General features: G+C 55.5%; 1 protein-coding gene across 3 annotated transcripts in view; it reads left to right on the plus strand.

Moving 5' to 3' along the window:
• ZBTB16 (zinc finger and BTB domain containing 16) overlaps positions 1 to 6457 on the plus strand; it is a 178847-nt gene extending 172390 nt beyond the window's left edge. For all 3 annotated transcript variants that reach the window (XM_026505722.4, XM_026505723.4, XM_044386638.3), the window contains exons 6-7: positions 3924 to 4091; positions 6090 to 6457. In XM_026505722.4, coding sequence (XP_026361507.1) covers positions 3924 to 4091; positions 6090 to 6319 — 398 coding nt within the window. In that variant the 3' untranslated portion in view covers positions 6320 to 6457. The remainder of the gene's footprint in view (positions 1 to 3923; positions 4092 to 6089) is intronic.
• The last annotated feature ends 9141 nt before the right edge of the window (positions 6458 to 15598 follow it).

The raw sequence follows: 15598 nt of genomic DNA on the forward strand, positions 1-15598 counted from the left end.
CTCCATATCGGGGTCTATAACAGGGTGTATGCTCATATCTCTTGGAGAAGTGCCTCAAGACAGGAATGGGGGGACCTTCTCTCTCCTCATCCTTGGGTCTTGTCACAGCTCTGGGATTAAGTATGCAGGCCAGACCTTTCTTGGGTGGCAGGCTCTGCTGACAGAGGGACGGGCTTTACTTACCATGGACTGAGCAGGTCTGTCCTCCCAGCAGTGCGCATCCTCATCCAGGAGCCTGCCTGGCCTCGCACTTCTGAGGTCATTCACTTGAGGGGAGCATATTGCCTTAAGCATCACCTGACTGCTGGCTTGGAACGATGGAGGTTTGCTGGCGTAAGACAAGGGGAGGTCCCAGAGAGTAGGGCCCGACAAGAAGGGCCAAGGAAGAAGGGATGTCTTCTCTGTAGTGACTGTATACACATGTCCTGCAGGTCTGTGCACTCTCCTGTCCACACCCCCCCCCCGCACTGGGTCCCCAAGTTCAGCCTTGACAACGTGGCCGGTCACCTTTCAGCCACTTCGGAGCATGCTGCTAGGTCAAATCAGTTGGCTTCATGGGGCTTGAATGACCCCAACCTGCTAATAAGTCCACTCCGGATATGCCCTGCTCTGCCCGTGCTCCCTTCCAGGAGCGCAGACATCAGAATATCACCTGCTCCTGTGTCCGTCATGGCACAGATCTGCGGGGAGGGGCTGTCTCGGGACAGAGTTTGGGAGAAGTACTTGTTCTAGGAAACGTGGAGCACGGTGCTGCCCACACGCGTGCACACAGACACCCATCGACTTTCACACCAGTGAGGCCCCGTGCACACAAGCCCTCCGCAGGCCCAGCACACCCCCCACACAATGCCTCATTAATATTCCGTTGTTCTTGGCCCAGTTGCTGCCGGGGCCGGGTGTTTAGCATCGGCAGCTGTGTTTGGTAGGTTAGGCCAGCCACGCTCTTGGCATTGATGGCTCCCTGATTCACACGGCTCATCATATAATAAACTCTCAGCTGTGCTAAAGGGCGGGGCTGCCAGGGAGGGGCCCGAGGAGCTGCCGGGATGGGGCCTGGCTGGTGCCAGGGAAACCACCAGGTGAGGCCAGGCCGCCGGGGTCACAGATGCACCGGGCAGGCCAGAGGGGCTCTAATTAGTCTCGTTTGTCCTGCACTTAATGTCAAGCTCATTAAAGAGGCTACAGAGTTAATCAACATACGACAAATTGGATTTTGAGTTCTGCAGCCAGTTCTGTGTACATTATGGCAACACTGACACCATTAACTCTCAGGGTGAGGGTTTTAGGCCAGGTGCTTGCCATGCTTCAAAGTGTGTGTGTGTGTGTGTTTTCTTCTAAGTTCTTTTTACTCCTTTCCCTGGGCCGACTCTGGAGATTTCCTATTTAAACTCATTTAACATGTGATCCACTTCATAATTAAATTCATAAAAATCTGATCAAACAAACCTCTCTGCCTTAACCCTTTGTTTTTTAAACTCTTAGGGCCCCCCTCTGGAGGGAAAGGCACAGACGGCGGCCTCCCCCTACCTCACCCCCCGGCCGGGCGGCTGCCGATGTACGTTTTAATTACCGGCTCTCGTTGGAAGTCTCACGTGGCCCTTGCTTTATTTATTTATTTATATCTTAATGAGGATACTGAATCCTTGATTAAAGTCGTTATCGTTGCCAATTCGGCAGGGAGGGGGAGTCGGATATCAGACGGGGGCTGTGTGTGCAGACGGGGGCTGTGTGTGCAGACGTCTGCACAGAGAGGGAGTGGCATGCGGACACAGGCCCGCACAGACTGACCCTCACTCAGACACAACTAATGAGGACCAGGGTCTGCACGGACCTCTACTCCCCTTGGGTTGGGTGGGGCTGGTGGCTGCGGACCAGGGTGGTCTGCACAGCGCTGGCAGAGAGAGGGCGGGTAGGTGCCGAGAACCCTAGGATTGGGTCTGTCCCCAGCCCCTCACGTGCCTCTGGGCCAGGGCTGTGCCTCCTAGATGGGCAAGAACCGGTGTCAGGGGCTGGTCTGCACTTCCAGCTTCTCCGTCGGACTGTCTGACTCCTCGCGGGAGTGCTCCCCCCACCCCTCCCTGCCTTTGGGGCTTCTTGCAGAGAGAGAGAGCCGGCAGTGAGCAGACCCCAGCATCCACTCCCCACAGAGCCTTAAAAACCCTTCAGAGCCATCAGAAGAGATGAGAATTTATGTGGGGACAGGGGCCTGCGTTTGAGAAGGGGGGAGGTTTGGTTAGCGGCCTGAGGAGGAGAGAGACAAGAGAGTAAAATATCATTTTAAAGAGGAAGTGAAGGCACAGGCATGCGAGTCTATAACGAGAAGGACAATTTATGCCCAGGCACGAGTGCAGTTTGACATGGGGATAATGAAAAAACGTAGGTCATTGTGGATGCCTTAAACCTTCAGCAGCTGAAGAAAATGTATGAAATGCAGAGGACATTACACGGTTGGCAGCCCCGCACATCTGCAGAGGGACAAGTGAAATACAGTGGGCCATTCTTTACCATAAACTGTGGTTGTTGGAGATGCAGCCCAGAGAAATTGTAATTACAGTGACAAGACGAATCAGCGATATTTAAATATTCATGAACAAAGTCTGGGGTGATCCATCTATCTTTATTGTCTCTGCCTTCACTCCTGTAATAAATAAGTCGCTGAAGGCCTCACCTTTCAGCCCCCAAAGCTTCCACTTTGGGTACAAAGCAAAAGATGGTGAATCCCCACACCCCAACCTCACACCTTCCAGGGCCTGGCAAATGCAACGCACAGAACGGAGGCTGACGGGCACCCCTTCCAGGCCGAGGGGCGGCCACTCTCCCTGAGCACCATCTCCCTGCCCTTTCCCGAGAGTGTTTTCCGGGTCGGCCCTGTGCTGCGTACCTGGGCAGCAAGGATTAACGAGACTCCCTCCTTGCCCTTGAGGCGCTTCCATCTAGAGGCCCGGTGCACATGGCAGGAGAAACAGGACAGCGCGTCACTTGGGCATCTGATAAGTTATCCCGTGTCCAGCCTCAGAAACCAGATCTGAATCCCGACTCCGCTGCTTACGAGCTATTTGACCTTAGAGACCATCTAAGCATCTCATTCTTCCCATCTGTATGATGAGAATTCTGCCTCTCTCATCAGGTTATTGCAATGATTACATGATACGATGTGTGTAAGGTTCCTAGTACGGTAGCGAGCCCTCAACAGATTGGGCCGTTTCAATTAGAAAGTACCATAAAAATTGTCCTGCTACTAAAATTCCACCATGCTAGATATTTTTTCTCTTTTGAGACAGAAGAAAGTGACTCAGCTTGCCTGGGTAGGAGGCACCAAAGGGACACTTCTGAACCATGGTGACGGTGACGTGTGAGCTGGGCCTTGAAGGGTGACTAGGAGTTTGCTGGGAGGAAAAGAGGAAATCAAGCAGAGGGGATAGCTGCTGCAACTGTGGGGTGGGGAGAGAGCAGAGTGCATTTGGGGGACAGCGTGTTCTAGTTCCCCAAATTGTAGGGTGGTTTCGAGGGTAGAGGAGGCAGTCGGGCTGGAATGGCTTTTGCCCCTGACCTACAGGAAACGGAGAGAAGGTAGCATGGGAAGCTGGGGGGCAAGGTGTCAAAGCACACTGGTCTGTTCTCCCCTTGTGGGGGCCTGCTTGCTGGGGCCTGCTGTTCATCCCTGAACCAAACGGGCTCTCTCTTCCTGAGACCGGCTCTGGACCCACGGACGAGCCCTGGGCTGCAGTGAAGTAGTATGTGTGCACACGCACACCGCCCAGTTCACACCAGAGGCCAGAGGCGTCCGTGGGTCTTGATGTTGTCTTTGGGGAACAGCGGCGAAGACAGGCAGTCTCATTTTCCTGGCGCACTGAACATGCCCTGCTGTCTCCTAGAGAGGGGATGGGGAGGCAAGGCCCTGATCCAGCCCCTTGTCCCTGCAGGTGACCACCCGTACGAGTGTGAGTTCTGTGGCAGCTGCTTCCGGGACGAGAGCACACTCAAGAGTCACAAACGCATCCACACAGGCGAGAAACCCTACGAATGCAATGGTTGTGGCAAGAAGTTCAGCCTCAAGCACCAGCTGGAGACGCACTATAGGGTGCACACAGGTACGGAGGACCGGTGAGGGCCCCCGAGCTGGCACAGGGACCTGGGTGTCAGGGGCAGGGGGCAGGTGGTTCTCCAGAGCAGCCCAGGTGAACGTGGTCCGAGGCTGAGCCAAAATGTGGAACGTGTTCTGGGAAAAGTGAGCACGATGGCCCTTGTGCCGACACCGGCAGGGTCAAGGCCGAGGCAGACATTGCTAGTCGATCACCACACACTGTCCAGGAGCCCAGACTGGCCTTCCAGGCGGCCACGCCAATAGTTTGCAGATGACATCGATCTGTGAGTCCTGAATTGGGGTCAGGTTGGCCTGATGACCACAAGCAAAGGCTGGCGTGGTTTCTTGTTCCTGGGGTCTAGGGGGCACTGAGTTAGGTAAGGATGAGGGCTGGGACGCTGGGAGTCAGATGCAGCTCCTTGCAGAGAGCAGAGGCATTCAGAAACCCTTCTACGTGCATGATGTTTACCATCTCAGAGGGCCCCCGCGTTGCTTTTTATGTAAGAGAAATGTGATCCAGTGTGGGGTCTGGGGACAGAACGCGTGGAAGTGGCCCCGGGGTCCAGCACTGCCCGACTTGGGGCACTAGCCTGCAACAGGCCATCCCGCACACATCTTCCCGACTCCACGTGCGGTGACATCACGTCAGCGGCTTCGAGTCAGCCACGTTGGGCGTAGTCACAACACGGCCACGGGCAAATGCACAAAATCCCACCTTTCCGGAGAGCCGGTTGTTAAACATATTTACCAGCAGCACGCTGCAGGTTGGGGGGGTAGGTAGATATTCAGAAGGACTTCCTATGGGGATAAGAGGTAGTGGAAGGTAGTAGAATCTAGCAAACTAGGAAGCCTCCTCTGATCAGGGGAAATAGCTGTCCTGACCAGAGGACGGGGGACAGATGACTTCAGACAGGTCCTGCTGGCCAAGGGGAGAGTTCGCGTCCATGTGCAGGGCAGGGGCGGGCGGGGAGGGGGGTTGGAGAACGGAGGAAGCAATAAGGAGAGGATACTTCGTTGTCATAGCTTTGCTTTCCCAGCTTGAGCCACAAGGAGAGCCTCGGGTGCTTGGTGCTGACAGCTAGAGTCACTCTGAGCATTTCTCAGAGCCCTGGGGCTTCCTTAGCCCCCTGCCGGGGATGTGACCTGGCGAGCGGATCATTAAATGCATTGGTGGTGACTATTGTAAATAGTGGGTCGATAGTTAGATCACTTTGGCTGTTCATTACTTCATTATTTGCTGGGGCCTCTGCACAGAGGAGTATCGATAGTGAGATGGCTGGCCAGTTAATTACTGTATCGAAACAAGGTTCCCTCACAGCCTCTGCTCAGCTCCAGGGGACTCTACCCGGGAGGAGGGTGGGTAGCAGCTAGGGTGTGGCCGGGCACTCCCAGGCTGGCTGTCCCTTCCCCTCATTCTAGCCTCACTGGGAAGGCAGGGTCCGGGGGCTGCTTCTCGGAGCCTTAGAGGAACAGGCAACCCGGATGGAGCATGTTTGAAGGACAGGGTTCCCCCACTTTCACCCCCCCACTCCCCACCAGCTGTAGCCCCGAAAGGACTCTAGCCCTTGTTCCCCTGGAAGCAACCGTGCTGAAGAGCCATCCCCAAGGGCTTTCGGGACCTCGCTGCCCCTTTCCTAGACCCTCCTATCCTTTCTTCAGAAGGGAAGATTCTGGGCCTCTGGGAGGGTTGAGAAGAGTAAGGCAGGACTAAGGGTGTCTGAGCAGCACTGCAGCCGCTAGCTGCACGTGGCTGGTGAGACGAGCAACAGGGAGGTGCCACGGAACACGCAGCTCCGGGTGCCCTGGCCGCGCGGCGGGCGCCCCACAGCCCTGCGGACCAGCAGCTCCCGTACTGGGTGGTGCCTCCATCATCACGGAGAGTTCTAGAGGAAAGCGCTGAACTAGAGGGACCGACGCCCCAGCAGGCGTGAGGGGGGTGCGAGCTTCCCGGGGAGGCCCTCACGGCCCTGTCGCTCTGTCCTGGCTCTCTCCCACCCACCCCCAGGCGAGAAGCCCTTCGAGTGCAAGCTGTGCCACCAGCGCTCCCGGGACTACTCGGCCATGATCAAGCACCTGCGGACGCACAACGGGGCGTCGCCCTACCAGTGCACCATCTGCACGGAGTACTGCCCCAGCCTGTCCTCCATGCAGAAGCACATGAAGGGCCACAAGCCCGAGGAGATCCCGCCCGACTGGAGGATAGAGAAGACGTACCTCTACCTGTGCTACGTGTGAGGCGGGCCGCGGGCAGCCGGCGGAGAGGCGCGTCTGCGGGGCGAGGTCGGCGGAGGACTGGGCGAGAAAAGAGAAACAGAAAAAAAAAAGGAAAGAAAAAAAAGAAAAAAAAAGGAAAAAAAAGAGAGACAAGAAAAAGGAAACCTGATAGCTGTCTAGCCTTGGCCTCTCTGTGGGGCTCCAGGTGACCCGGATGCCCGGCCACTGCCCGTCCCTGGGGAGGTGGGGGGAGCCTCTGTCCCTCCTTTCTGGCTGGAGGTTGGCCTCATTTTCTTGGGTGGGGGTGGAGGTGGTTGGTTCAGCTCAGATGGTGGTATATTTTTCTCTTCCCTCCACCCAGACCCCCCTTTTGCGTCCAGAAGTGGAGACTAGAAGGGGGGGGAGCCTCTGGTCAGAGCCAAACAATCTTCCTGTCACCCTCTTGCTGACTTCTCAGAAGAAGGGGGCTGGGGGCAGGGAGGGGGCCTACAGGTGGGGGACTGGGCCGGGTCATGAGTTGATGGTCACAGTGCAGCTCTGGTTTGCTGGGGCAGATTGGGGTGGGAAGGGCTCCCCTTCCCTTCCTACCACTCAGTTTGTCTGTTGCTTCCCCTGTACACACCCCCCCCACTGCCACCACCATTCTGACACATGCCTCCCCGTGATTCCTGTCCTCCAAGTGCAGGGGCGCCCAGCCCCTCATGGACGGACGGGGTGGGGGGCGGTGGGGAGGCGTCTTCCTCCTCGCCCAGCCTCCCTAACGGGGAAGCTGTGTTTGACTCCAGAGTCCCCACCCTGCCCTCAGCTTTCTGAGAACACAAAATAAACAGAGTAGCCCACCCTAGTCAAGCCCTGTCGTGAGTGAGGTCCTTGCAGAGCTGCTTTTGCTTCCAAAATGGGAAAACGTAACTAACTATATACTGTCCCACCAAACAAACCCGCACAAATCCCTGCAGCCCCATTTCAGTCCCTAGGAGAAGGGATCCATGTAAGGACCCGCTGTCCAAGACAAGGACGCGGATGCCCTTCTCAGAGAAGGGGACACCCTGCCCAGGGGTCCCGGTAGCTGGCCGGGGATGGGGGGACGGGGGCAGGTGCTGAGTTGCACTGGGGACCCCAGCCCTGGTGCGGAAAGCAGCACAGAATTCCTGGCTGGGGGGGGGGGGGGGACAAGTCCATAGGGAGGAGGAAGGAGAGGAGGAGGAGTTGAAAGCGCTTTGGCCCTTGTGTTATGTTTTGCTTCTTTTCTGTGTCCCTGTTCCCCTGTTAGCACATTGTACTTGAATTACCTCAGTTTTTTGTGACCTCATAAGCTTTTTTAACCCCTGTATCTCTTTTTTGGTTGGGGGTTGGAGGAATAGGGAGGACGTTCTTTTCTGTTTTTTGTGTAAATTAAGAGTTGGTTTAATAGACTTCAGCCGGCCTTGGGCCCTCCCCATCCCAGCTGGAAGGAGTTGTACTCAGGATCTGAACGTGAGCACCTGGGGTCAGCAGAAGGGGGGCGGGGGTGTCCGGACGTGCTGGAGTCAGCCGTGGCTCTGCCCAGGGCCTGAAGTCCTCTGCACCCAAGAAGGGGTCAGCCTAAAACCTCCTGGAGAAGATCCCCCCTTGCTCACAGTTTGCTGGGTGATGCGGGTCTAGGGGCCGTATTATTCACATCTTGGCAACTGCATAGCCCCACCTCTGCGAGTGTGATTGTTGCCAAAACCGGTCTCTCTTCAGGGCTGGCTGGGGACGAGCCAGGCTTTGTTTTGTGGCGTAAGGGTGGGGGTGTTGTTTTCCTAAAAGCTACCTCTTATGTTCCTCCAGTTCTTCTTTCGTTCTCTTCATGCCTCCCATTCTGCTGCTCTGCTCCCCCCACTTCTCCCCAACCCCCCCCCCCACCCTGAATTTTGGAAAGCACACTTGCAATATTTGTGTTCACTTTGGGATGGGCCCTCTGTTTCATCTCACGCTTTATTTGTAAGAGGTGTGTGTGTGTGTGTGTGTGTGTGTGTGTGTGTTTCCTTTCTCTCTCTGAGAAAGTTATGGCTGCATTTTTAGGTTTTTAAAAGTGGTTTCGGGAAGCGGTTTTGGGGAGAAGGGTCATGAGGGCTCTAGGGAAGTCGGAGGGACGGGTGCTGCTGTGACCACCCCCCTGTCCCTCGGTCCCAGCCCTCCTGTCTGCCCCTGCAATCTCGCCCACCAAATCTGAAGGCCTTAAAAATTGTGTGTTGGGGAGGATATGAATTTGGGGGACTGTCACTAGACTTGATGGGGGATGATAAGGTAGGGAGGGTGCTGTTTTGCAATTGTAATAATGACTTTGTGCTTTGGAAAGGAAAAAAAAGTTAAACTTGAAATATGTGACTAGAGCAGTCGTCATGTTGATAATGTGAAAAGAAGGAAATTTTCTGGGGGAGGGGCCATCTGTAAGAAATCGTTATGCACTATGCTTCCTCCCCCAGTCTGGGAAGAAAGGGGACTGCTGGCCCTCAGGGGATCTGTAAATCCCAGAAAACAATATTTTAACAGCAAGATATCATTCAACTTTGGTGGGGAAGGAAAAAAAAATCAAACTATTCCATAGACCTAGCTGACACCTCTCACTCCCCCCCTTCCCCCGCAGCCTGGGTCTCCTGCCCTATTCATAAAAGCTGAGAGGGTTGAGCTAATATTTACAAATTGTAATATTTTTGTAACGTTTGTTAGTTATCCGTCAGTTCTACAGGACCTTGCCCTTTCCTTTTGTAATGTGAATAGGAAAAAAAAAAAAGACAAAAAAAAAATCCACCACCACCACCACCAAAATATCCCTTTGTGCGCGTGCGTGTGTTTTGTGTGTGGCTGTGTGTTACACCATGCAGTGTTGTTGTGATCTGGTGTTGCAGCCTTGGACGGTACTAAATGACCACCTGTCTGCCCCCACCGTCCGCCAGGGGCCCTGGCGCGGAAGTAAGGCCCGAGGGTCAGGGCGGCGGCGGCTGAAGGATACCGGGTGGGAGACACCTGTGCTGGTCCTGCTTGCCCTTCCTCCCCCCGTGGAGCTCGATGCCCTGCGGAGCCCCGCGTGCCTCTCTCCCGGGTTCCTCCTCACAAAGACAAAACCATTCGGACCTTGCCAAGGCCGCCTTTGCCAGGCCTAATGGCCAAGGTGAAGGTCAAAAAGTATGTGGCGTCTTTAGATGGGTCTGGATAAGGGGGGCTGGGGAGATGAGGGAGGGGGGAGGGTGGTGTCTCCCCAGGTGAGAGCTGAGTGTTCTTACTTCCCTCTTCTGCCCTCTGGCCCCTTGGCCAGCCGCTGCCTTTAGCTGTGAACTGCTGATTGCCCCACCTGCTACTGCCTTATCCAGCATCGCGAAGCTTCTCCAGCCCGGAAAGTCCGAGCTGGTTAATGGTCCCTTTCTAGTGTTCAGCTCCTACAGTCGTGTCCCTTAATGCTTTTGGTGACATTTACCCGTCATGTGCTCTTTCCCTGTTCACTCCTTCATTCATTCAAAGCATTAAAATCCTATGTGTATATAGGATAGACAAATATAGAGATATATATATATAGCGAGAGAGAGATATAAAATAGTAAATATCATGGCTGCTTTGGGCTGCTTTGGAGGAGGCCACAGATAGCGGGAAGGTAGATCTGGGGTGCAGGGGTGGGGAGGGAGGCTGGGGGCCCCAGTGATTCAGTACAATCCAGGGATGAAATACGGGCTTGTTTAATCTTTGTGCCTGAACAGTTTCTCCGTGTGTAGAAAACAAAACTGCTGCAATTTTTCACAAGTGTATGGTACCCTTCCGGACGCCCTTGGTACCACCGGCTGCAGGGGTGAGGAGGCCCTGGAGACACAGGGCCATTTGGCTTACCTCCTTGCAGGGGAGTGAGCAGTGGTGGGGCCGCCTCCGGACTCTGTCCACAAGGGCTGGAGGGGGGCAGGAGGAGATGTGTAGACGGTTCCCTGCAAAAGCCCAACAAGAGTGAAAGATGGGAGCACCAGATGTTAGACGGAAAAGCAGAAGAAGATCCGACTCTGTTCATTTTTCCGAGGCCTATGTTCTCTCTTTTTCTACCCCCACCTGGTTTCCTGCTCCTGGAGCTTCATGGCGGCACTTACCTGGGTATTTCAGCAGGAGGAGAAGCCAGACTGACCCAGCTCAGGGGTGCTGACAGGTGGAGGATAGGGCAGAGCGGGCCAGGGCAGGGGTGCAAGACAGACCAGGGAGGTTGGGTCAGGGGAGAAGGGTGGGGATAGAGGGGCGCAGGCCCCGCAGGCCTGTGAGCTGGCTGCCCTGCCTCCCCCGGTCCTCGGCGTCCCACTTTGCAGACAGGGTACCAGCCTCCTGGTGTGTGTCCTAGAATTCGTTCACATTAGTGTGTGATGCATGATCTTTGTAAGGTTAAGAAGCCGTGGTGGTGCACCATGACATCCGACCCATATATATAAGAATAAATATATATATATACGTATGTAAATTATAGCACTGAGGGCCCTGCTGCCCTGCTGGACCAAGCAGAACTAAGCCTTTTGGTTTGGGTATTATGTTTTGTTTTGTTGTTTGTTTGTTTTTGTGGCTTGTCTTATGTGGTGACAGCACAAGTGCCAGTCCGATCGCTCTGTGTTACGGAATAGTGTTTTTAATTAATTGATGTTCTAGTTCATGTCTACCTCAGCACCTCCTCTTAGCCTAATTTTAGGAGGCTGCCCAATTTTGTTTCTTCAATTTTACTGGTTACTTTTTTGTACAAATCTCTCTCTCCCCGCCCCCCCCCGTCCATTCCCTGCCCCTCCACCCCCCCCCCCCCCCCCCGTCCAGCTCCCGCCCTGCCCCCTCCCTCCAGTCTCGCTTGCCAGCCCTACCTGCTCTTGTCCCCTGGTGCCCTTCCCCTGACTCCGTGCGGTCCTGGTCGCAGCTTTTCCGCATCTGCCTTCGTTCTGTGTAGATTGATGCGTTTCTTTGTAATTTCAGTGTTTCTGACGAGATTTAAAAAAGAAAAAAAAAATGAATTTACTGCTGCAGGTTTTTTTCTCTCTCCATGTGTCACTGAGTGAAGTCTGTGCCTTCTATTAGCAAAGAGAATATTTTTTACATCCTACTAACAGTAGATTTTTTTGTAGTGAACATTTTTTGTATTTTTATTTATAAGTCTCATAAGAAAAATAGCAATGTTCAGTTGTATACCTTCAATCTGCAGTTAGAAGAGAATAAAGTTAATTCAGTTGTCTCTGGCTTGAAGTGTCCCCTTTTTTAAAAAAGAAAAACTGCTATGTCTTTGCTGCCTGGTCTTGGGCGGTTGGTTAACTGGAGGACCTGAGATTTCTGCCCGGGGAGGGGGAGAGAGAGCTCGGGTGGTTACGTGGCCCTTTCCGCCATACTTACAGGGCACATACGTGCTCCACAAGATCTTTTTCTAACACTTGGTTAGTTTAAGAACAGCATCCAGTGCCCTGTGATTTGGGCCTTGGAACAAGGTATGGAGTCAGCGCCGGTCCAGTCAGTTCTTCAGCGTTCCTGCAGTAGGTCCTGCCAGCTCCTGCCGGGAGCCCCGGGAGTACAGCCGAACGGGACAGACAAACGCCCGCCTGCAGGGAGCCACAGAATCCGCTCGCCCGCCCGCTCGCTCGTGCTAGAACTCGGTCAGGATCGCGCAGCTGGTGAATGGCAGACCCGAACTTGCATCCGGGTCTTCTGATAGCAGATCGGGTTTGCTTTTCCCAGGACTCCAGAGGCAGACCCCTCTCCATTACAGAGACATTGTCAACTTCCTGAAATTTCTCAACAAGAAGCTGCCACCCAGTTTAAGGTGGCTGGGTCTGTGGCCGCCAGGCCCCATGGGGAAAGGCGATGAGAACAGGTTAGAACGGGTGGGAGGTGGGGGTGCAAACCCAGTATCACCGCTAGCAGCACAAAGCATGCTTCCCCCCCTCCTCTCCCTGTCCCTGGGTCAAGGGTGCTTCTCTGCGCCTTGCTTCCTCTCCCTGGGGATGGCAGCACGGCCCTGGGTGTCTAGAACTGTAAAACCAACTCCATCTAATTCGGCCCAGGACCTCTGCCCGAGGCCGTCCTACCTGTCCAGCCAGCTCCACCGAAATAATCCGTCCCCTCACCTAGACCCTCCAGGGACCCAGCTTCGATTGCTGCTGCAGCCTCTGCGGGGTGAGACCAGTGTCAAGCCTCAGGGGCCGCCGGACCTCTATCGTTCGCGGCTCAGCTAGCGCCCCCCTCTGCACCACACCCTGCTGGGGAGGCCTGGCTGCCGAACCTGCCTGCGCTGGGCGTGGACTGGAAGCCCAGCCTTTGGCGGGGGGCAAGGTCTACATGACCCAGGGGTTGCCAGTGGAGAACCACCTGGAGCCACACTCAACCTGGGACCACCGGGCGACCTCCCCAGGAGGAGAAAGGGACCCAGTAGCACCTGCTCGACCCCTCTGTGGGTTGGCTTCTCTAACTACCTTCTTGTCTCCTTTTCTCTCTGCTCTGCCTGTTTCTTTCATTCCCCCCCTGCTTATCTCTCTTTATTCCTCTAATCTTGTCTTCTCTCATTATTTTTTTGGGAGATTCCTCCTGGCCTTTGTGTCTCTGTCCCACATTCTTTTTCCTCTCCCCTTATTGCTCCTCTTGGAAAACTATCCTTTGCCAAAAATATATTTGGTTTGCTTTTGAGTCACTGCCCCTGTTCCTCTCCGTGCATCCCTTTCTTCTCTGGGTCCCTTCTCTGATGTCCCCCAGGCCTCCGGCCCCTCCCCCACACCCCTCCCCCTCGGGCCTCAGCTTTCTCTTGACAGATGGGAGGGCAGTGAGCACTCCCTCTTTAAAACAACATTTAATCGCCGTTTTCTGTTCTTGGACATCAAAGCTGGGGCTTAGGCGCTGCGCTGGGGTCGCTGTGGTGTGGGCTCTGGGGGAGAGGAGGTGAGTGAATAGGGGCTGGGCTGAATGGGCTTTGTGTGGCCGCTGGGGTCTGCCTGCTTTACATGCTCTTTGACCCAGATATGATCTCATGGAGAGAAAGGGGCCCTGGCCTGGCCAGCCTGAGAACGTTCTGGGGCTGGACTCAGTCCCCACCCTCCCGCCCCTGCCAGCCCCGGCCCCGCTGCCCTCTGCCCCAGCCTGCAGGATGGGGCTTGCCGGGGGGGGGGGGGGTGCTCTGCTGGGGTCAGAAGAGGGGCCAGGCCGCTGAGGGAGGGGCTCCATCCTGGCCCAATGTGTTTCTGAGGATGTGAGGTGGGGGCCCCCGACACACACATGTGTCCCTTCCCGGCCGAGGCTGCTCGGGTTCAGGTGGGCACTCGGGTCACATCGTCTCCACCTTAACAGCTGTCTTCCCAGCCTCACTGGAGGGCTGCCCTCCTGCCAATGGTGGGAGAGCAGAGGCCAGAGCCAGCTGAGACTTAGTAGAGACTCAAGCATGTTGTGACGGGTGAGAAGAGGCAGATGGCAAGCAAGGTCTGAGGCCAAGCCTCCCCACCTGGCTGCCAGGGGAGCCCCTCACTCTTCCCACCAGGATGGGGAGGCGGCTGGGGAGGCCTGACCGCAGGTGCTCCATTCTCCCCTTTGCCTTGTGGCAGCCAGAGGGATTTTCCAAAAATGCAGATAGCATCATGTCACCCCTTTGATGAAAGTGCCTGGTGGGGACTCTTAGGATGGAATTCAAGCTCCTTAACAAGGCTTACACTGCCTTCAGTGATCGAGCCCCTGTGCTCACCACCCCAGTCCTGACTCGGGATCACTCATCCTGAGACACGGGATCACCCATCACCATGGGTCTGCGGCTGCCCCCTACTCCGTGCTCCAGACGACTGAGCCATGGGTGTTTCCTGAAGACACTGAGCTCCGCCCCCTGGTGGGCCTTTGCACATGCTGTGTCCTCTTCTGGGAACTACCCACACATGCACGCTGTCTTTCAGTCTGGCTGTCTCATCGTCTCATTTTCAGGTCTCCGATCGAACCTCACTCCTGCAGGAAACCTTCCCCAGCCCCTGACACAACTGGGTGCCGCCCTGTGCACAGCCCCCATGGGATGGTTCGTGGTCATGCACTGTAATCACAGACTCTCTTAACTCACCATCAACCCAACGTTAAGTTCCTTGCAGGCAGGTATTGCATATTGTGTATCTTCGTATTCGCAGAGCCTAACGCTGGCTGTCACACGCTGACACCCAATAAATCTTAGTGGAATAAACAGATGAAAGACAGGGAGAAGGAAGGACAGGGGCAGTTAGGCTCTGGGGCTGAGGTTGCAGTTGCCTGGGCCGCGTGAAATCGGCTAAGTCCGTGCACAGCACGTGCCCTCCCGGGCCCCGCCACGTGCACACCTGCCACGGGCTGCGAGGAGGCTGCAGCCCAGGCTCGCCCACTTCCTCTCACAGGTGCCCGCATCCGTTCATGGAGACACCTGAGCCATGCTTCCCGTGTGCAAAGCACAGGACAGCGGCACCTCGCAGGCGGAGAACTCGCTGAACATCACCGGGTGTGTGTGCACGATAACACCTGCTCCCCGGCCAAGACGGGAACTATCCCCCAGCTCTTTCTGCGGCACTGGGTCCAGCCGCACTATCTGCACTCCCAGCCCCTGCCCCCCGGGGGCTGGCAGGAGGGCGGGCTCCTCTCTGGGCTGTGTTTTCTGCTCTCCAGGGGGTGCCTCAGTGAAAGTGAACTCACTCATTTAAACCTGACTCTGCAGGCCTGCCGCCCCCTGCAGCGCTAATTACCCTGTAGTTCTAAACTGATTGCTGTACGCTAAGCTTAAGCCCTCCTTTATTTATTTACTGACTACATTAATAGCAAAGCCCTGCTTTCAGCCACTCCCCACTGTACACCGGCTGGCTGCACCCCGTTCCTCCGTGTCCCCTCCGGGAGGCGGGGTGCAGAGAAGCAGCCTGGCACGGAGCCCCCACATGTGCCACCCTCATAGAGTCCCCGGCCAGACAGCAGTGAGAACAATGGCCTTTGTCCGTACAGACTCCCAGGCTCAAGGGAGGGGGCTCCGTCTCTGGTTCTGACTCTTCCATAGAGAGGGGAGCACACAACACAGCCCAGCTCACCGCCCCCCCCCACCCGACCCCGAGGGATCTTTTGTGTATGGGACACTCGGGAGCTTCCCTCCCATGGGCTAGAAGACTTCCCACTCCATCAGCCTTGCCCTTACCCCTCCAGCAAGCTGCGTGTCCCAATATCCTCCCCCCTGGTCCCAGCTGTCCAGGTCTGACAAGTTCCCTTTGCTTGTAGGTTTTCTCAGCTTCCACTCCTTGCCATGAGGAAAGAAGCCTGTGGAATCCACACCTCTAACTTCCAGCCTTTTCTGCCTCGTTCACAGGCTTGCCCAGA

Source organism: Ursus arctos, unplaced genomic scaffold, assembly GCF_023065955.2.
Source record: "Ursus arctos isolate Adak ecotype North America unplaced genomic scaffold, UrsArc2.0 scaffold_22, whole genome shotgun sequence".
In the NCBI taxonomy this organism is placed as follows: domain Eukaryota; kingdom Metazoa; phylum Chordata; class Mammalia; order Carnivora; family Ursidae; genus Ursus; species Ursus arctos.